General features: G+C 44.7%; 1 protein-coding gene across 2 annotated transcripts in view; it reads left to right on the top strand.

The window, feature by feature from the left end:
• Positions 1-22,772, top strand: part of LOC139241781 (PGAP2-interacting protein-like) — a 244,748-nt gene that overhangs the window by 163,294 nt on the left and 58,682 nt on the right. For both annotated transcript variants that reach the window (XM_070870083.1, XM_070870084.1), the window contains 3 exons: positions 5,471-5,620; positions 9,423-9,567; positions 11,002-11,063. In XM_070870083.1, coding sequence (XP_070726184.1) covers positions 5,471-5,620; positions 9,423-9,567; positions 11,002-11,063 — 357 coding nt within the window. The remainder of the gene's footprint in view (positions 1-5,470; positions 5,621-9,422; positions 9,568-11,001; positions 11,064-22,772) is intronic.

Here is a 22,772-nt window from a genome sequence, read left to right as displayed (position 1 = left end):
ATGGAGAGAGACTACAAAATACTGCGGTATCGGGGGATCTGGGTGTCCTTGTATATGAAACACAAAGAGTTAGTATGTAGGTACAGCAAGTAATTAGGAAGGCAACTGGAATGTTGGACTTTATTGCAAGGGGGATGGAGTATAAAAGTTGGGAAGTCTTGCTACAACTGTGCAGGGCGTTGGTATGACCACACCTGGAGTACTGCGTACAGTTTTGGTCTCCTTATTTAAAGAGTGATATACTTGTATTGGAGACTGTTCGGAGAAGATTCACTAGGTTGATTCCTGAGATGAAAGGGTTGTCTTATGAAGAAAGGTTGAGCAGGTTGGGCCTATACTCATTGGAGTTCAGAAGAATGAGAGGTGATCTTATTGAAACATACAAGATTCTGTGGGGGCTTGACAGGGTAGATGCTGAGAGGATGTTTCATCTCGTGGGGGAATCTAGAACTAGGGGGCATAGTTTCAGAATAAGAGGTCGCCCATTTAAAATGGAGATGAGGAGGAATTTCTTTGAGGGTTGTGAAAATTTGGAATTCTCTGCCCGAGAGCTGGAGAGGCTGGGTCATTGAATATATTTAATGGGGAGATGGACAGATTTTTGAACTACAGGGGAGTCTAGTGTTATGGGGGGCGGGCAGAAAAATGGAGTTGCGGCCAAGATCAGATCAGCCATGATTTTATTGAGTGGCAGAGAAGCTCGAGGGGCCAAATTTCTTATGTTATGTTCTAACAGCAGTGTACAGCAAAGGGATTTCATGCCCTTTTTCTCCATACAGTTAATTTTATTGCCTGACTTTGTTCTTTAGTGTATTTTTTGTTAGACTGAAAGAGCAGATACAATGTGAGTATGTATCTTAGAGCAGAGTGAGGGGATGTCTGTTTTCTGGAGAACTGTTACTGGAATCACCTGCACTTTAAAGCAGGTCTAGACCAGGCTTGCGGGTGATCGTGTCTCTTCCAGATTAGAATGGAAGTCTTCTCTTATTTCTTGATAATTTCTAGGAAGTTCTGAACCCAGCATTCTTAAAGCCACCACTCCCACAGACCCTGCTATGCCTTCCCCCCTATTATCTCTCCTTTTGAACACACTGATCACAGTGGTATTGATCTTTGTGATTGGTGTGAATGTCATTTTAATGGTCTTGTTGTTTTGTAGTGTGGGAACGATCCTGCGGTCGAAATTGCCCTACGCCCGAAATGGGGCGCACACACCCCCCCACCCCACGTTTCTACTGTGTTTACCACCACGGTGATTGAGGCGGCCTCTTTTTAACCAATAAGGGAATTAAGGGTTACGGGGAGCGGGCGGGTAAGTGGAGCTGAGTCCACGGCCAGATCAGCCATGATCTTGTTGAATGGCGGAGCAGGCTCGAGGGGCTAGATGGCCTACTCCTGTTCCTAATTCTTATGTTCTTATATTCTCTTGAGTGAAATTCCGCTCCTTAGCTTTTTTTTTCCAAGCTGACTGGAAGTCGCTCATAATGGGGGAAGAAGTGAGGCGGTGAGTACACTAGAGGGGCGGTAGTTGGGTGGCGGGAGCGGGGGGGTGGTGCAGAGCAGCTGCCGCTCTCGGTCATCAGCATAGTGCTGATGATGTCATCATGGCGCCACGTCACCACGGCTCTTCCCTTCACTTAAAGGGGAGAGCCGGCGCGGTTTCTAAAATTCGGTCCACTGGGCCACCAGGGAGGGTTTCAGCCAAGACAGCGGCCTGGCATCCAAGAGGGTGGCCTGGCCTAACCTGGGGGATAATTGTCGGCCCGACATAGCGGTCGGCTGACAAGAAAAATACATGGCAGCAGCGGCAGTGCGTCTTCCCCTTTAATGTGAGCCACACTGCCATTGCAGAAGGCACTGTCACAGAAAAAGCAGGCTTTGGCACTGCCCAGCAGGAGGAAGATCTTCACATCAGAATTTTGCCGTCGGTGGAACATCGGCGGTGCGCACTGTGATGATGCACTTCGCACGGCTCGGCAGCGGCGGGGGGATGCGGGGAGCAGTCACCGCCGGGATACCGCAGGAACAGAATTTTGAAAATGGCGGCCATTACCCAAAAAGTCGGCGGCCATTGCACTCCGCAACATGGTCGCCGATTTCCGGTGTTGAGTCCTTCAGGAACGCGGCAATTTCGGCCCCCCTGTTTCTTTTGGTGCTTCTCAACCTCTTGACAGTCTCCATGGCACCAGCTTGTGGTCGTACATTATGTTTTTAAAAAATAAAGCAACAATTATACTTTGAACAAAATAAGGTAGGGTGATGTGAAAGAACAGAGGGATTTGAAAATTCAGGTTCATAAGACATTAAAATCAATAGCTCAAGTTGGTATGGTCATTAAAAACTACTGATGGAATACTGTGTTTTATGGCAAGAAGTATAAAATATTAAAGTGGAAATGTAATGGGGTGAATCTATAGAAAGCTTTAGTAAGATAACAGTTGGAGTACTGTGTGCCATTTTTTGCTCTACACTATAAGAGGGCTGTTGAGACAATAAAACAATAAAGGTAGTTCAGGACAAATTCATTAGGATATTGCTTGATATGAGGAAATAAAATTACAAATACAAAGGAAGACATGAAAAAAGTGGAGCTGTTTTCATTGGAACATGAGAGATTACAGGGTGATTTAATAGAGCTGTTTAAAATTACGAAGGAATGGAACAGGATAAAAAGAAACACAATGTTTACAATGATTGAGGAGTCTAGATTGAAGGGGACATAGATATAAGATTAAATTGAAGAGATTTAGGACAGAGCAGGAGAAACGTTTTCATACAGTGGGCTGTAAGGCTATGTAATGCACTTGTGAAATTAGTGATTAAAGCAGAGACCATGTCAACATTTAAGAGATTACATTGCTGGTTGAAGGAAAGAGGGGTGCAGTGATATGGGAACAGAGCAGGCACATTGGATTAACATTACGACTCATGTGGAGGATAAACACCAACTAGTTCGGACTAGTTGGTCCGAACGATCTGATCCCAACACCAAGTACATCGACTGTATATTAACTTTTATAGAGGGACTGTTGACTCCACGACACCCTTGTTCAATCTTCCAGTACCTCCTCTTCTGGCTACTCTTTACTTTGCACTTTCTAGTAGCAGAGGGGGTGATTTTAACTGTATTCGCTCAGCAGAAACCTGGCATATGAGCAGTTAAAATCGCTCCGGCTCTTGCATGTCCGAAAGCCGCCATGATCGCAACATCTACAATTTTAATCTGCTCTCCTGCGCAGGCAGCAAGGACACGCACACAGAGTCAACAGGGTCCTTCTTTACATATGACATTGAGACCTGACTGTAATTTTACGTAGGATTACATAGGATATACGGCACGGGGACAAGCCATTTGGCCCAACCAGTCCATGCCAGCATTTATGCTCCACTCGAGCCTCCTCCTGTCTTTCCTCATCTAAATCTATCAGCATAACCCTCTATTCCCTTTTTCCTCATATTCTTGCCTAAATGCTTTAATACTATTCACCTCAACCACTCCCTGTGGTAGAGAGTTGCACATTCTCACCACTCTTTGGGTAAAGATGATTCTTTTGAATTCCCCATTGGGTTTCTTGCTGACTATCTTATATTGATGGCCTCTAGTGATGCTGTTCCCCAAATTCTCTCTGTATCCACTCTATCAAAACCTTTCATAACTTTAAAGACCTCTAGTAGGTCACCCCTCAGCCTTCTTTTTTCAAGAGAAAAGAGACCCAGCCTGTTCAACCTTTCCTAATGTGTATACTCTCGCATTTCTGGTATCATCCTTGTAAATCTTCTCTGCACCTTCTCCAGTGCTTCTTTATCCACTTTATAATATGGCGACCAGAACTGTACGCAGGTTCGATACAGATTCAGCATAATTTTTCTACTTTTCAATTCTATACCTCTAGAAATAAACCCTCATGCTTGGTTTGCCTTTCTTATGGCCTTGCTAACCTGTGTCGCAACCTTGTGATTTGTGTATTTGTAATCCGAGGTCCCTTTATTCCTCTACCTCACCTCGCATCCTCCAAGTAATATGTGACCTCCCTATTCTTCGTACCATAATGTAATATCTCACATTTATCTTGTTGAACTTCATTTGCCAATTATATGCCCATTCTGCAAGTTTATTAATGTCCTCCTGTAATTTGTTGCAGTGTTCCTCAATATTGACTATCGCCCCTAATTTGGTGTCATCCGCAAATTTAGAAATGGTGTTTTTGATTCCAAAATCTAAATCGTTAATATAAATTGTGAACAACAGTGCTCCCAGCACTGATCCTTGTGGAACACCACTACCCACCTTCTGCCACTATGAATAGCTACCTTTTACCCCTACTCTCTGCTTTCTGCCTTGAAGCCAGCTAGTTATCCATTCTGCTACGTGTCCCCTGACTCCGCATTCCCTGACCTTGTTCATCAGTCTATTATGGGGTACCTTATCGAAGGACTTTTGAAAATCTAGATGAATTACATCTACTGCATTATCCTTGTCTATTCTCTCTGTTACCTTTTCAAAAAATTCAATGAGGTTGGTTGGGCCTGAGCGGGGAATCCACATGGAGTTAAAATCGGGGCCAATATCTGTCTCTTTACTTCTTCCTGCACCATTATCTGGAGCCCCAAATACAATTCCAGGTGAGACATTGATTTACAAGCACTTTTACCAATCTAATATATTGTGTTCGCTGCTCACATTGTTGTCGCCTCGCTATTGGTGTGGCCAAACATCAGTTGGACAGCAATGCTGCTCTAACTGAGCTCAATGGAAACTTCAGGAATAATATTCTATCTTTCTCATTTTCACACTGAAACCCTCTGGTGTGATCAGTGAGATTTGCAACATCAGATCTTAAATAACGTACCCCATTTACCTGCCAATTTCTCCCTTTATCTTCCTCGTTTTTCACTTCATGTTTTGGATCTGTTTTACTCACCTTTTGGCTTGCCAGGACCTTTTCTCAGCCTGACTGAGATGATCTTTATATCACCAGCACTTTTTACCTCTTTCCAGTTTAAAACAAGAATCAATTTAAGTATTACTGAACCCTTCGGCTGTCTCTTTATCATAGCAATTAGCATCGCTCATTTTTGACCTTGACTTTGCTGTTCTCCCTGTCCCTCTGTTTTGGTCAGTCCTGTGGAGGGCCCAGACAGCTTTCTTTTCCAGTTCTGATGAAGGGTTTTTACCCAAGATGTTAACGTAACATCTGTCTTTTTATAATACAGACAGGCTTACTGTATATTTCCAGCATGTTCTATTTTATTTGAAATTCCTAGCATTTGTGTCTTTTCTTTTCATTTCTGTTTAAGTGTTATATATATACTATTGTTCTTGAAACTGGTGAACGTTGTGTCTTACATATGGCAGTAGCAACATTTGCATTAAGTTCAAATAATACACTTTGTGGTTAACAATGTTCTAGTTAAAATGAATGTACAGCTGCCTATTTGAAGTGAAATCTTATGCATTTCTGGTGTTTAGGATAATGGTTCTGTCGAGATACCCTATAGTTCAGTCCATGCACCATCTTCTTCCATCCCCACATGGAGAGCTTGCTCCCGCCATTTCGATGACTGTCAACATTTCAGGGAATCTTGTGGACTTTGTTGTTACTCACTTTGGCAACGATGAGTAAGTGAAGTTTCTTATATTTATTTAACAATTTATGTGTTCCCCTCCCTTATTTCTATATCTTTCTGTATTTCAGGGCATTGCTATGTGGTCCAAAATGTTTTAAAGGGAGATACCCTGTATACTTAATGGTCATCTCTTGCTCTTGAGTTGGTTTTCAACAGTTCATTTGTTAAAACACCTGAGAGAAAATATTTTACCCTGGAAATTATTGTTGCCAATGTTATTGTACATTCATATATCAAATGTCCCTCTTAGCTACTTGAACAGATGTGTTAACTCTTTTGGTTTAAAATTGTGGAGAAGAATTTGATACAATTTTACGATATAATTGGCAACAGTAATTTCCAGTCTTCTGTGTTGAGTCCTGTGCATCATAAAGTCTCACTTCACAGGGGACAGACTGGATTGTCACCTTCTCGTTGGTAGAGGAGAATTTTTTGATGTTGCTGCATAAGGATGCTACAAAAAAGATGCACTCCTTTCCTTCTCCTCTATCCATTTGACTGTCAGTTGAGGAGGGAGGTTCTCTGGGTGAGGGGTGAGAAGAGAATATTTGTACCCCAAATATTCCTTTGCAATCAACAACTTGCATTTATATGCCGCCTTTAACATAGTAAAATGTCCTAAGATGCTTCACAGGAGTGTTAGCAAACAAAATTTGACATCAAGCCATTTAATGACATATTTAGATAGGTGACCAAAATATTTGTCAAAGAGGTAGGTTTAATGAAGCGTCTTAAAGAGAGAGAGGTAGAGAGACAGAAAGGTTTATGGAGGGAATTTCAGAACTTAGGGCCCAGGCAGCTGAAGGCATGACCACCAATGATGAAGCTATAAAAATCAGGGGATGCGCAAGAGGCTATAATTGGAGGAATGCAGAGATCGTGGAGTGTTGTAGGGCTGGAGGAGGTTACAGAGATAGGGTGGGGCGAGCCCATAGAGGGATTTGAAAACAAGGATGAGATTTTTTTTAATCTTGGTGCCGCCGGACTTGAGTTAATGTAGGTCAACGAGCACAGGGGTGATAGGTGAACGGGACTTGGTGCAAGTTAGGATAGGGGCTGCAGTGTTTCGAATGATCTCAAGTTTACGAGGGGTGAAAGCTAGAAGGCCAGCTGGGTGAGCATCTTAATCCACGTAATCAGTTTGTTGTTTTCCTCCATATTCCTCTTTCCTCCCCCCACCGACCTCCCCCCTCCCACCCCCGCCACCTCTCCCAAGGGGTGGATACATGCTGAGGTATGGTTCCATGGATGACAGTTAACCTTCAGTACCTCACTCTGAGCCCAATTTTGGCCATGACTTGCATCATTTTTTTTGGAGTAAGTTATTGTTTCTGGCGTAAGTTTAAAAAATGCCATTTTCCCTTGCTCCAGAGTAAGTCAGTTAGGTATGATTTTTTTTTTTAGTTCCGTTTTTTTTTCCCCCAGACACTTACGCAAGTTTTGGCCATTTATGCCACTTTGGCCAGCAAAAACTTACTCCAAATTGACTTAGGTCAGCGTATGTGGCAGGCTCTGAAAAACGTTGTGGGCAGTTAAGAAATCGGCGCAGGTAAGTAAGTAAGGTCCTGCACCCAAGCACCAAACATTCATTCCAAATAAAAGTTAAAATAACTAAATAAAAATAAAGAACTCAGGTAAACAATTAAATATTTTAAGTAAATCCTTCCTTGGTCCGGGAAAGGCAGCAGGCCGGCCTGTACGGGAGGCCATTTGGCGTGGGTTAGGGGCGGCCGGCAAAGACGCATCAGGAGGCTAGGGGCGGAGGGGCTGGGAAGGGAGGGAGGGAGAGGAAAGGCTGGGCTCGACGGCATCGGGAGAGGAAAGGCAGGGTTTGACGGCATCAACAGGGAGGGAGGGAGAGGAAAGGCATGGCTTAACGACATCTCGGGTAGGGTTCTGACAGCCTGGGCTGCACTCAGCCGCGGGACGACCATTCGGCCATGGCTAGGGGCAGCGAACAACAGCTTGCAGGACACGCTGGGAGGGCGAAGAGCATGCGCACAGACTCCACTGCGCATGTGAACAGCTGCCGGCAGTGTTTCCAGCGCAGGGCTGTAGCTTCGCCCCCTACTCCACCATTGACGCCGCGCCAGGACCCAGGACATTTGGCAGAGGGGCCAGGATATTAAAAGTTTTTTGCCGCCCTTTCCAGCGCACAAAGTCAGCGCATAAAGGGTCAGTGCGCCAAAAAAACGGGTAGCCAAAATTGGGCCCTCTAGTAGGTATTTTTCATATGTGAGACTAAACACTGGGTGTCAGAAAATCATTCAGCCATGGGACCATCACAGCTGATCCTGACTCTGTCCTCACCAGAGATGCATACATGCACTTTGCAGTAGGATAGCAGGAGTGTGGATTATTGTCATAGAAACATAGAAAATAGGTGCAGGAGTAGGCCATTCGGCCCTTCGAGCCTGCACCACCATTCAATGAGTTCATGGCTGAACATGCAACTTCAGTACCCCATTCCTGCTTTCTCGCCATACCCCTTGATCCCCCTAGTAGTAAGGACTACATCTAACTCCTTTGTGAATATATTTAGTGAATTGGCCTCAACAACTTTCTGTGGTAGAGAATTCCACAGATTCACCACTCTCTGAGTGAAGAAGTTTCTCCTCATCTCGATCCTAAATGGCTTACCCCTTATCCTTAGACTGTGACCCCTGGTTCTGGACTTCCCCAACATTGGGAACATTCTTCCTGTATCTAATCTGTCTAAACCCGTCAGAATTTTAAACGTTTCTATGAGATCCCCTCTCATTCTTCTGAACTCCAGTGAATACAAGCCCAGTTGATCCAATCTTTCTTGATATGTCAGTCCCGCCATCCTGGGAATCAGTCTGGTGAACTTTCGCTGCACTCCCCCAATAGCAAGAATGTCCTTCCTAAAGTTAGGAGACCAAAACTGTACACAGTACTCTAGGTCTGGCCTCACCAAGGCCCTGTACAACTGTAGTAACACCTTCCTGCCCCTGTACTCAAATCCCCTCGCTATGAAGGCCAACATGCCATTTGCTTTCTTAACCGCCTGCTGTACTTGCATGCCAACCTTCAATGACTGATGTATCATGACACCCAGGTCTCGTTGCACCTTCCCTTTTCCTAATCTGTCACCATTCAGATAATAGTCTGTCTCTCTGTTTTTATCACCAAAGTGGATAACCTCACATTTATCCACATTATACTTCATCTGCCATGCATTTGCCCACTCACCTAACCTATCTAAGTCACTCTGCAGTCTCATAGCATCCTCCTCGCAGCTCACACTGCCACCCAACTTAGTGTCATCCGCAAATTTGGAGATACTACATTTAATCCCCTCGTCTAAATCATTAATGTACAATGTAAACAGCTGGGGCCCCGGCACAGAACCTTGCGGTACCCCACTAGTCACTGCCTGCCATTCTGAAAAGTACCCATTTACTCCTACTCTTTGCTTCCTGTCTGACAACCAGTTCTCAATCCACGTCAGCACACTACCCCCAATCCCATGTGCTTTAACTTTGCACATTAATCTCTTGTGTGGGACTTTGTCGAAAGCATTCTGAAAGTCCAAATACACCACATCAACTAGTTCTCCCTTGTCCACTCTACTGGAAACATCCTCAAAAAATTCCAGAAGATTTGTCAAGCATGATTTCCCTTTCACAAATCCATGCTGACTTGGACCTATCATGTCACCTCTTTCCAAATGCGCTGCTATGACAAAGACACCAAACACTTGTATTTTTGCGTATTTCAACATTTCAATTGTTTTATTACAAGGTTTCTTCAACTTACTTGCTTTTTTTCAGGGATGATCTAGATAGGAAGTTGCAGGCAGAGTATGTTTCTAATTTACTGAAGGAAATTCCACAGCCTCTTGTATTTCTGGGTTACATTACCTCTGCACCTGGCTCTAGAGACTACATGCAGCTGAGAAACATTGGAAATGTTAAGGTAAGAGCACATTCATGAAAGTGAACTAAGTGTAAAAGCATGACATCACTCTTAGTTTATGTTCTAATGTTTTCGTTTAAATATACACTGTAGTCACCACTACAAAGGGTGGATAAACTTGCCACTGTTCAGATGTGTGATACATGTATCATGATCTAAACCTATCAAACCTGAAATAGTCCTTTGAAATAAAAGCCCTAAATTCTTGATATTTATACATGCCTGTTATATGTCTGCATAACCAAAAGTGAGCTAATTTTAGACCATTTTTAATTAAGTAAACTATTATTAACCAACTTCCACTTTTGCTTGTTTATAATTGTATATGAAGTACAGAAATCTATCAAAGAGTAAAGTTTCAAACATTAAAAGAGTGAATTCGAATGAAATTCATGTGCTTTCCTTAAAAAAAATCATTTTAACAGGCATTGGGATACCTAATTTTATTGGGAGCAGAATTCTGATGCTGTGGAGCAAAACAATTTTTATAGATTTTTTAAAGTTCACTTTGTTGCAGCTGGATCATGTAAAATGCCATCCTTGATGTCCTTACTTGCGATTTCAACATTAAGAAATGTGACCTGAACTTAGAATGTCTAGAAAACAGAAGTAGCTTAACTTATAAGGTCAGATATCTGTCAAATGGCATTATACAAAGGACCATTCTGATTGTTTTGGATTTTATACAATTATGGAGCTAACTTGAATGCAAACATTACATGCTGGGGTAGGGGATTGCAAAATTGCAGGCAGTCTGCCTGTCCACTGATTTTGATGGCTGGAAAGCGTGGACAGCACGTCTTTCCGATCCCCACCAGCTGCCTGTGAGTCGCCACTGGAGGCATGGGTCTTGCAAAAAATTACCTGTGTCCAGAAATGTTACAACTTGCCCAGGAAAATCACACAGCAACTAACAGAATAGCATCTGTAAAAGGAGCATTCAACATTTTGAGTGCATACCCTACAACAGAACTTAAAAATAAGGGACAGATAGGCCTATTAATAGGTTCCATAGAAAAGTGTGTGGGGGAATATATACACATGATATGGTCCGATTTTTAAAACCAAACTGGTAACCAGAGAAAGGAATTACTTTATTGAACCTTGATTTGAAAACAAGTGATTAAATTTTAACTTCATTTATTGTGGAATATATGATGATAAATATTATCAAATTAATACAGTATATAATTCAATTCTTACAAAACATATTTTAGAGGAATCTAGAAAGCGCATCTGATGTGCTTGTGAATCAATAGATTGTAATAAAAAGGAGCCGTTACTAGGTTGCTGAAAAGCAAGTAAACAGTTTATTAAAATTACAGCCATTTTTAAAGGAACTAGAGTCAAATAAAATAGGCTATTTGTGGTTCCATTATGTTAACCCCCTTTCCAAAAACCCTGCATTATCCTTGATCATTCTTTTTCTTTTAGGATATAGATCACAGTGATCCACATAGATGGTGCGAGTACATCATGTACCGTGGACTAATAAGGTTAGTGCAATACTTCGGCATAATTGCAGTGACCAGTTATCTGCTAAGAGTAAAGAATAAGCACTTTGCTCATGGATCTATGCTCATAGGCATAGGGCCATGACATTGGTGGACTTACTGTCCGCGACTGCCGAGTTTTCTCGGGGGTCTCCCCGTTTCTGGGCGATCTCTCATCCGAGCGAGTTTGGTGGAGGCCTCCCACCGACGGGGAGAGAAGACCGCTGGGTATTGTCCACTGACATCCACCGGCGTGCGCCGCCCAGAAAAGTCCTCCCACCCGCTGAGCTGCCAGTTTGATCGGGTGGTCCTCCGCTGCAGCAGGGGTAAAGACCGCTGCGTGGAAGCAGGTCTAACCTCAACAGTAAGTATGAAGACCTGCAAAAAAAGGTTAGTCCATTTTAAAAACATTTTTTTTGCAGGGATTCAGGTGGATGAGGTCCCCTGAGGATTTCTAGTGATTTTTTAAAATGTTTTGAAAATGTTTTATTTCATCAGCTCCCCCGTCCCCTGGGCCCAACTCAATCCTTGGGCGGTAGTTTGCCGAGGATTGCATTTGCTGCCGAAAATGGGAGCAACCGCCCGCTGCTGCCCAGAATCAGAGCATAAGTCCCATTTTTGCCGCCGGGTGGTCTTTCCCAAATTTTTCCATGTAACTTTCACCCAAAGTACCGTCAGGATCTCAGCGGTTCTTTGGACGGTACTTGGGCAGAACTTAGCTTTCACCAATTTCGGGACCATCATTTCTAAAAATCGTGGCACAACAATCTACCTGGAGTACTAAGTATATCTGTGGCATATATGGTCAGTCTTCAATCTGACAGTCTGCCGCTGCATTTCCATCTAAAAAAGAAATTTGCAGTGGCTTGGAGCGAATTGGCACAATACATTGCTGAACTTTTCAAAATCACATCCAAAACATTTTGTGCAAATGGGTTCATGCTCCAATTTCTGAATTACATTTACGAATGTTTAAGACATGAACTATTTACATGTTACCAGTGAGTCAGGATTATGTGACAACAGAAAGTCTGTCTGTTGGCAGCACATGTATGGAAGTTGCTAAAGTCTTTTCCCCACACTTTACCAAAGTAATATTTTGTTCCAACACAAGTTCTGTTTTCATGAAGTGCCTGTGAAATTGCAATGAAGGGCCCTAACTTCAGCAGAAGTGCAGCAGGAACCCTGTTGTTTTCCTCCATCATTACTTGCAGTGAAATTACAGTGGTGGAGTAGGAGCAGTTCTGAAAAAATTCAGAGCCTACTTTCTACCTAAATAAAAGTTGGTGTTGGATCTGTGCAAGTGACTGCTGGAGACTTCAGCAGCAAGTCAGTTTCAATTAGTTTCTCGAATTTACTGCATCAGCAAAGAGTGGGTTGGGAGGGGGCAGGGGAGCAGAAGAGCCACCATGGTTGAAATGCTGGAACATGCCCACCTTGCTGCTGTTCTTGGATACAGAAAAAGCCTTCTACTGGGAAGAGTGGAGCTTTCTACTGCCTTGCTCAAGCAAATGGTATTTAGGGACACTTTCAGAAGATGGTGGGCAAATTCTCTCCTCCAACCTTTCATCTTTGTATGCTTGAGTGGCTATAATCTCTTCTGCAGTCCCTCTTCAACAACTGGTCAGGCAAAGATGCTACTTATCCTCTCTTCCTGTTTCCCTATGCATAGCACCCTTATGAACTAATCTCCACATCCACGGGGTACACAGCATAAAATATTCCTCTATGCAGATGACATCCTGCTTTATATCATCAGCCCCACCACTTTCCTTCCCAGCATAGAATCACACAACACCGAAGAAGCCCATTCAGTTATCAGTCTAATGATGAATCCCCGATAACTACCATTTGCCTGTGTGTCCTCTTGCTGTGGTGTTTCTTGTGATTTCCCTCCTTTGTCCTTGTGTTGCGTATGCAATAAGTTAATAAGGCTTAATACCGTGAACTCAATCAGGTGCGACCTGACTCTACTTTATTAGCTCTCAAAGTGAGGATTAAACATGGAGGCTTTCTTTATATACAAGGGCTGCACGTGTGTGTCTGTGGCCCAATGACCTCTGACGGTCGCTCCCCTGGTGGCAGGTAAACCCAGGATTACATACACTACATCATTCCCCCCCAAGATCTTGGTATCAGTCCTATTTACAAATTGAGACGGTCCCGGGCTATCCGCTCCCTAGTTGATCATCTCAGTTCAATTCCAGATCTGGGTGAGCTCTCAGAGTCATTCATGACTTGAGGTTGGGTAGCCGATCTAATGGGAGTGGCAATGTCCATGTCGGGGATTGAAGGTCCAGATTCATTGACAACAGCAGGGTCTTCTGATAGCTAAATATGAATCGGTTGGTCATTGATGGTGTCTTCTTCAAGCTGTTCCGGTTCGTCTGTGTGCCGTAATTTCATCTGATCAATGTGCCTCCTGCAAGTTTGCCCATTAGTGAGCCTGACAATAAGCATCCTGTTACCCTCCTTGGCCGTAACAGTGCCAGTGACCCACTCGGGGCCTTGACCATAACTTAGTACTTGCACAGGATCATTAATAGAGATGTCGCCTGACACGGCAGTGCAATCATGATACCACTGACTGTTTTCGACGTGATCATTAAGATCAGGGTGGACAAGCGAGAGCCTGGTCTTGAGACCTCGCCATCAACAGTTCAGCAGGGGGGACCTCGGTAAGCGTGTGGGGTCTCGTCCTGTAACTAAACAGTATGCGTGACAAGCGAGTCTGCAAAGAACCGTGAGTTACGTGTTTCAGGCTCTGCTTGATGGTTTGGACGGCCCGCTCCGCTTGGGCTTGCGCTAGAATAGTGCTAACCTTATGTGCTTGATACCATTGAGTGATAAACTCTTGAAACTCCAAACTCGTGAAGCATGCTCTGTTGTCGCTCACAACGATGTCGGGCAGACCATGAGTGGCGAACATGGCACGAAGGCTCTCAATGGTGGCTGTAGATGTGCTGGATGACATAATTACACATTCTATCCATTTGGAATATGCATCCAGCACCACCAAAAACATTTTGCTCAGGAAAGGACCCGCATAGTCGATGTGGATCCTCGACCATGGTTTGGATGGCCATGACCACAGACTTAGTGGAGATTCCACTGGTGCATTGCTTAACTGCATGCAAGTGTTGCACTGATGCACACATGACTCCAAATCAGAGTCAATGCCAGGCCACCAAACGTGAGACCTGGCAATGGCCTTCATCATCACAATACCGGGATGGGTACTGTGTAAATCCCGTACAAATCTCTCCCTGCCTTTCTTGGGCATAACATCAAAATTGCCCCATAGCAAACAATCAGATTGAATGGATAGTTCGTCTTTGCGACGGTTGTAAGGTTTGGTCTCATCACACACTTCCTTGGGAATGGCCAACCAATCACCACTAAGGACACAACGTTTTACAACCGATAAGATCGGATCTTGGCTGGTCCTGGTCCTAACTTGTTGAGCAGTGACAGGCGACCCTTCACTCTCGAAGGCATTCATGACCAACAGTAGATCTGCGGGATATGGCATTTCCACCTCCAGGGTGGGCAACGGTAAAAGGCTCAATGCATCGGCACAATTCTCGGTGCCAGGTCTGTGGTGAATGACATAATCATAGGCAGATAATGTCAGCGCTCACCTCTGGATGTGGGATGACGCATTGGTATTGATACCTCTGCTCTGAAAACAAAGATATGAGTGGCTTGTGATCGGTTTCAAGCCGAAACGAAGCCCAAGCAGATACTAGTGCATCTTGGCAACCCCATATACACAAGCTAAAGCTTCTTTCTCTACCATGCCATAGGCTCTTTCCGCTTTAGACATGCTTCTTGATGCATGCGCAACGGGTTGTAGTTTGCCCGACTCATTGGATTGTTGGAGTACGCAACCAACCCCATGTGATGAAGCGTCACAGGCCAATATTAAACGCTTGCATGGGTCATAATTTGCAACGAGCAATTTGTTGGAACGAAGCAGATTTCTAGCCTTCTCGAAGGCCTTGTCTTGAAATACACCCCAAACCCAGTTGTCGCCTTTTCTGAGCAACATGTGCAATGGCTCAAATAATGTGCTCAATTTAAGTAAGAAATTACCGAAGTAGTTGAGAAGACCAAGGAACGAATGCAGCTCCGTCACATTCTGGGATTTGGGTGCATTTTTGATGGCCTTTGTTTTCGAGTCCGTAGGCCTGAATGCCGTCTGCAACAATATTCCTTTCCAGGAATTCGACTTCCAGTGCCATAAAGACGCACTTTGAACGTTTCAGCCTGAGCCCCACTTTGTCCAGACGACGTAGAACCTCTTCCAGGTTGTGCAGGTGTTCGGCAGTGTCACGACCTGTGACCAGAATGTCGTCTTGGAACACCACGGTTCTAGGGACGGACTTCAGTAAACTGTTCCTGTTTCTTTGAAATATGGCTGCAGCCGAGCAAATTCCGAAAGGACACCTGTTGTAAATGAACAGCCCTTTATGCGTAATGATGCACGTAACTTTCTTCAACGATTCGACAAGCTCCTGTGGCATATAGGCCGACGTCCAATCCAATTTGGTGAACGACTTTCTCCCGGCTAGCATTGCAAACAGATCATCAGTCTTTGGTAACGGGTACTGATCCTGTTTCGAAACTCGGTCGATCGTAACCTTGTAGTCTCCACAAATCCTGACAGTGCCATCACTCTTCAGCACAGGAACAGTGGAACTAGCCCATTTGTTAAATTCGACCAGTGAAATGACCCCTTCACATTAGAGTCTGTCCAGTTCGATTTCAACCTTCTCCCTCATCATGTATTGGATTGCCCGGGCTGTGAGATGGACGGGTCTTGATCCAAGTCCAGGTGGATCTGCACCTTGGCTCCTGTGAAGTTGCCGATGCCTGGTTCAAACAGCGAGGGAAATTTGCTCAGCACTTGAGCACACGAAGCGTCATCCACCGATGACGAAGCTTTAATATCGTTCCAGTTCCACTTTATTTTTTCGAGCCAACTCCTGCCGAACAGCATTGGACAATTGCCTGGAACGATCCACAGCGATAGATCATGAACCGCCCCATTGTACGACACCTTGACTGCTGCACTGCCAATCACTGGTATGCGCTCTTTGGTGTAGGTACGCAATTTTGCATTTACTGGACTCAGCTTGGGTTTCATGGCCTTGGTGTCCCACAGCTTTTTGAAAGCCCTCTGGCTATTAATTGACTGACTTGCACCCGTGTCTAATTCCATAGATACCGACACACCGTTCAATTTTACTTCAATCATTATCGATTGGCTCTTTGTCAGGAACGAATGTACACTATACACTTCCTCCTTGGGTATCTCGGGTTGCATTGCCGGATCCGCTCTGGATCGGTCATCATCAGCCACGTGGTGTGTCGCAGCATGCTTGCTGAGCTGCGGACACATCTGCTGAAAGTGACCCATTTTCGCACAGTCTCTACAAATATACTGTATGAAACGGCACTGATGAGGCCGATGATTGCCCCCACAACGCCACAGGGTGAAATCGGATTCGTGCCCAATGGCGAATTTTGAGCAGCTACAGGTTTCGCAAACACAGTCGGGTAGGCCCTGCCAGGTGCAGCTCTGCCAACCGACGACACAATCTGGTGCACAGTACTTGCCGACTCTGTGAGGATATCGGCTTTGTACTATCGATCGTGGTCAGGCAAGCCTGGGCAATCGTGATGGCCCTGCTCAGATCCAGCATCTCCGCAGCCAGCAGCTTCCGCAGGATCAACTCGTGGTTTATGCCTATTACAAAGACGTCACGCAGCATGTCTTCCAACGAGGTTCCACACTTACACGGCCCAGCGAGACGTCTCGGGTCGGCAACAAATTCTGCCATGTCCTGGCCCTCAGAACGAACATGCATGTAAAAGCGATATCTTGAGATAATGATGCCTTCTTTAGGTTTGTGATGGTCCCGAATCAGAGCACACAGTTCCTCATAGGTCTTTTCCGTTGGACGTGCAGGTGAGAGCAGATTCTTTGAGGCCATAGATTTTTGGACCACAAACCACGAGGAAAACCGCCTTGCGCCTAAATGCGTCTCAGCATCTTCATCCATCTTGTTGGCCATGAAGCACTGGTCGAGGCGATCTGTAAAATCCTCCCAGTCTTCTCCCTCCACGAATCGCTCCAGGATTCCAACGGCGCTCATTTTTTTTTTGTGCGTGAAAGTTTGTATTGTACTTCGTCGCCATATGTTGCGTATGCAATACCTCAATAGGCTTAGTATCGTGAACTCAATCAGGTGCAACCTGACTCTACTTTATTAGCTCTCAAAGTGAGGATTAAACATGGAGGCTTTCTTTATATACAAGGGCTGTACGTGTGTGTCTGCGGCCCAATGACCTCCGATGGTCGCTCCCCTGGTGGCAGGTAAACCCAGGTCTACATACATTACACCTGGTTTGATATCCAGGACTGTGTACCAATTGGAAAACTTCAGGAGGTTGCTGCACTGCCTCTACCAGAGCCCTCCTTTTCTCCCAGAGATGGTCACCCACATCTCTTCTTCTGTCACACTATTCCGATCTGCTTGCAGTACACATACCCTTTCTCCCCAGTCGTTGTGTGGAATGTCTCCAATTGTTTCTCCAGCTCAGTAATTTTGAGATGCAGGATGTCATCCTGGAAACACTTCATGAAATTGTAATAAAAACAGAAAATGCAAAAAGAAATGGCAGCACATCCTTCAGCATCCGTGAAAAGTCACGTCAGCAACCTCGAAGGATCTTGCACCCAAAATGGTAACTTATCTTATTCCTTTGTAGATGCTGATTAATTATCTGTATTTTGCTTGCACTTGCATTTTTAAAAAATTCTTCTAACTGTGGTCTGCTGGATATTCATGATTTGCAGAAAGTCCCACCATGCAAATTCTACGCAGCACTGGTTTCCACTGTCCTGTAACACTTAATGGACTCAAACAAAGTAGCTTCAACCCAAACTTCACCTACTCATTCACCCGGCTTCTCACTCTGCTAGCCTCTCATGATCATCCTTTTTAAGTAACCTGAACTATAATCATAAAGAATGCTCGTATACCAGCAATGTACTATATTGCACTTTTTGCTTTTAATAATACTAGAACTCCCATGTTGTTGCTCATGGTGAGCCTTGTCATTTTATTTGTGTTGATGTAAGCTCTCTCTTTGGCAGTTAAATTGGTTAGCCCCCCAAAACAGGCATGGAGATCACAATGTGCGATTAAACTGTGCTCGTTGAGTGGAATGCAGGCAGCATGCCAACTTTGTGCTACCTGATGATTATAATGATTTCCTCATGCAGCCAGCGCCCCCCGTGCTGTTCACATCAGCAGGGGGACCATTATCGTTACTACTGCACTACTTAAAGCTAACCTCTTAAAGGGGAGGTACATTGTGGCTGAAGCAGATGCTGGGAATTGTTCTGCAACTGAATCTGACCTGCAAAAGAGCGAAGAATGGCTGACCATGGGAGTGAGCGGGCCTCCAGGTTTTCGGACGCTGCACTGGAAGTCTTGATGGAGAAGGTGGATAGGAGGAGAGATGTCCTGTATCCTTAGGGGCAGGAGGCCCTCCAGACACACGATGAGAAAGCTGTGGAAACATATATCCTACCAACTGCACCACTAGCTTCAGCCACTGCTCATTCACCACACCCCCATCACTCATCTACCAACAATCTCGATCAATCAGGAGTCAAACCTAACATTCATATGCTTCATCTCACCCCACATATTTGCCACTGTTACAAGCCTCACACCCACATCTCACACATTGCCAGCTATTCAAACTTGACAGCCACATCAGCCAAACATATTGCACCACACTCACTGATACACTTCCCTCTTGCAGGAGACAGTGGCTCACAACCGGAGGCAGCAGGAACTGACTAAGGGGAAAGGCACGCCTGCATGTTTTAACTCCCATGGAGGAGACGGTGCTAGCCATTATGGGAAGGGCCATTGATGAGGCTGTGGCAAATGGTGGGGCTGAAGCCATTGAGGATGATGGTATCTTCATACCTAATCCTCCTTCACTCGGCAGTCGGAGGCGGGAGTTTGTGGCATTGGTGAGGCCTACAAAAGGCCCAGCGGCAGCGAGAGGCGGCGGCAGTCGGAGGCGGGAGTTCGTGGCGTTGGTGAGGCCTACAAAAGGCCCAGCTTGTGCAGCTCCAGCCAGGAGAAAAAGCAAAAAAGTAGAAAGAAATCAAAAGATGACGTCACAGCCAAAGAGGGGTAAGTGATTGGCTGGTGATGGGTGAGTAGCTTTTCTTTTTCTTTTTTTTATATCAGTAGTAACCTGTTAACAGTGTTGTCGCCAAATTAAGTGTATCTAAGGGTTAAGTCATGGCAGGAGAGCTTGGTCATGTGATATGCTCCTCCTGTACTATGTGGGAACTCAGGGACACTTCCGGTGTCCCTGACGACTACGTATGCGGGAAGTGTATCCGCCTCCAGTTCCTGATGGACCGCGTTGCGGAATTGGAGCTGAGGGTGGATTCACTCTGGAGTATCCACGATGCTGAGAATGACGTGAGTAGCACGTGTAGCGAGTTGGTCTTACCGCAGGTGAAAGGTCCACAGCCAGATAGGGAATGGAAGGCCAGCACGAAGAGCAGTGCAAGGAAGGTAGTGCAGGGGTCCCCTGTGGTCATCCCCCTGCAAAACAGATACACTGCTTTGAGTACAGTTGAGGGGATGACTCATCAGGGGAGGGCAGCAGCAGCCAAGTTCATGGCACCGTGGCTGGCTCTGTTGCACAGGAGGGCAGGAAAAAGAGTGGGAGAGCGATAGTGATAGGGGATTCAATTGTAAGGGGAATAGATAGGCGTTTTTGCGGCTGCAACCGAGACTCCAGGATGGTATGTTGCCCCCCCTGGTGCAAGGGTCAAGGATGTCTCGGGGCGGGTGCAGGACATTCTGAAAAGGGAGGGTGAACAGCCAGTTGTCGTGGTGCACATTGGTACCAACGATATAGGTAAAAAAAGGGATGAGGTCCTACGAGACGAATTTAAGGAGCTAGGAGCTAAATTAAAAAGTAGGACCTCAAAAGTAGTAATCACGGGATTGCTACCAGTGCCACGTGCTAGTCAGAGTAGGAATCGCAGGATAGCTCAGATGAAAACATGGCTTGAGCAGTGGTGCAGCAGGGAGGGATTCAAATTCCTGGGGCATTGGAACCGGTTCTGGGGGAGGTGGGACCAGTACAAACTGGACGGTCTGCACCTAGGCAGGACCGGAACCAATGTCCCAGGGGATGTGTTTGCTCGTGCTGTTGGGGAGGAGTTAAACTGATATGGCAGGGGGGATGGGAACCAATGCAGAGAGACAGAGGGAAACAGAATGGAGACAGAAGCAAAAGACAGAAAGGAGATGAGTAAAAGTGGAGGGCAGAGAAACCCGAGGCAAAAAACAAAAAGGGCCACTGTACAGCAAAATTCTAAAGGGTCAGAGTGAAATAAAAAGGCAAGCATGAAAGTTCAGTGCCTCAATGCGAGGAGTATTCGGAACCCAGGAAAGGGCTCTGAGCTAGTTAGAGTGGGTGAGAGCTCAGATGAACAGGACCCCAAGAAAGAATGCAAAAGGCAGGAGGCAACAGAGCAGAGTAGCACTGGGGTAAGTGTAAATCACAAGGTGATAGGAAGGGACAATATGTGTGAATATAAAAGGGGGTGCAGGAGGGGTCAAAACTAAAAATCATGGTTTAAAAACTAGTATTAAAACACTCTACCTAAACGCACGCAGCATTCGAAATAAAGTAAATGAGTTGACTGCACAAATCATTACAAATGGGTATGATTTGGTGGCCATTACAGAAACGTGGTTGCAGGGTGGCCAAGACTGGGAATTAAACATACAGGGGTATCTGACAATTCGGAAAGATAGGCAAGAAGGGAAAGGAGGTGGGGTAGCTCTGTTAATAAAGGATGATATCAGGGCAGTTGTGAGAGACGATATTGGCTCGAATGTACAAAATGGTGAATCATTGTGGGTGGAGATTAGAGATAGTAAGGGGAAAAGGTCACTGGTGGGCGTAGTTTATAGGCCCCCAAATAATAACTTCACGGTGGGGCGAACAATAATCAAGGGAATATTGGAGGCATGTGAAAAAGGAACGGCAGTAATCATGGGGGATTTTAACCTACATATCGATTGGTCAAATCAAATCGCACGGGGTAGCCTTAAATTCATAGAATGCATATGGGATTGTTTCTTGGAACAGTATGTTACAGAACCTACGAGGAAGCAAGCTATCTTAGATCTGGTCCTGTGTAATGAGACAGGAATAATAAACGATCTCATAGTAAAAGATCCTCTTGGAATGAGTGATCACAGTATGATTGAATTTGTAATACAGATTGAGGGTGAGGAAATAGTGTCTCAAACAAGTGTACTATGCTTAAACAAAGGGGACTACAGTGGAATGAGGGCAGAGTTGGCTAAAATAGACTGGGAACACAGACTGATCGGTGGCACAATTGAGGAACAGTAGAGGACTTTTAAGGAGCTCTTTCATAGTGCTCAACAAAAATATATTCCAGTGAAAAAGAAGGGCGGTAAGAGAAGGGATAACCAGCCGTGGATAACCAAGGAAATAAAGGAGAGTATCAAATTAAAAACCAATGCGTATAAGGTGGCCAAGATTAGTGGGAAACTAGAAGATTGGAAAAATTTTAAACGACAGCAAAGAATGACTAAGAAAGCAATAAAGAAAGGAAAGATAGATTACGAAAGTAAACTTGCGCAAAACATAAAAACAGATAGTAAAAGCTTTTACCGATATATAAAATGGAAAAGAGTGACTAAAGTAAATGTTGGTCCCTTAGAAGATGAGAAGGGGGATTTAATAATGGGAAATGTGGAAATGGCTGAGACCTTAAACAATTATTTGCTTCGGTCTTCACAGTGGAAGACACAAAAACCATGCCAAAAATTGCTGGTCACGGGAATGTGGGAAGGGAGGACCTTGAGATAATCACTATCACTAGGGGAATAGTGCTGGACAGGCTAATGGGACTCAAGGTAGATAAGTCCCCTGGTCCTGATGAAATGCATCCCAGGGTATTAAAAGAGATGGCGGAAGTTATAGCAGATGCATTCGTTATAATCTACCAAAATTCTCTGGACTCTGGGGAGGTACCAGCGGATTGAAAAGCAGCTAATGTAACGCCTCTGTTTAAAAAAGGGGGCAGACAAAAGGCAGGTAACTATAGGCCGGTTAGTTTAACATCTGTAGTGGGGAAAATGCTTGAAGTTATCATTAAGGAAGAAATAGTGGGACATCTAGATAGGAATAGTGCAATCAAGCAGACACAACATGGATTCATGAAGGGGAAATCATATTTAACTAATTTACTGGAATTCCTTGAGGATATAATGAGCATGGTGGATAGAGGTGTACCGATGGATGTGGTGTATTTAGATTTCCAAAAGGTATTCGATTAGGTGCCACACAAAAGGTTACTGCAGAAGATAAAGGTACGCGGAGTCAGAGGAAATGTATTAGCATGGATCGAGAATTGGCTGGCTAACAGAAAGCAGAGAGTTGGGATAAATGGGTCCTTTTCGGGTTGGAAATCGGTGGTTAGTGGTGTGCCACAGGGATCGGTGCTGGGATCACAACTGTTTAGAATATACATAGATGACCTGGAAGAGGGGACAGAGTGTAGTGTAACAAAATTTGCAGATGGCACAAAGATTAGTGGGAAAGCGGGTTGTGTAG

This window comes from Pristiophorus japonicus, chromosome 2 (assembly GCF_044704955.1).
Source record: "Pristiophorus japonicus isolate sPriJap1 chromosome 2, sPriJap1.hap1, whole genome shotgun sequence".
Classification (NCBI taxonomy): Eukaryota; Metazoa; Chordata; class Chondrichthyes; family Pristiophoridae; genus Pristiophorus; species Pristiophorus japonicus.
Note: the sequence above shows the minus strand (reverse complement) of the source record. Positions and strands in the feature narration are given on the sequence as shown.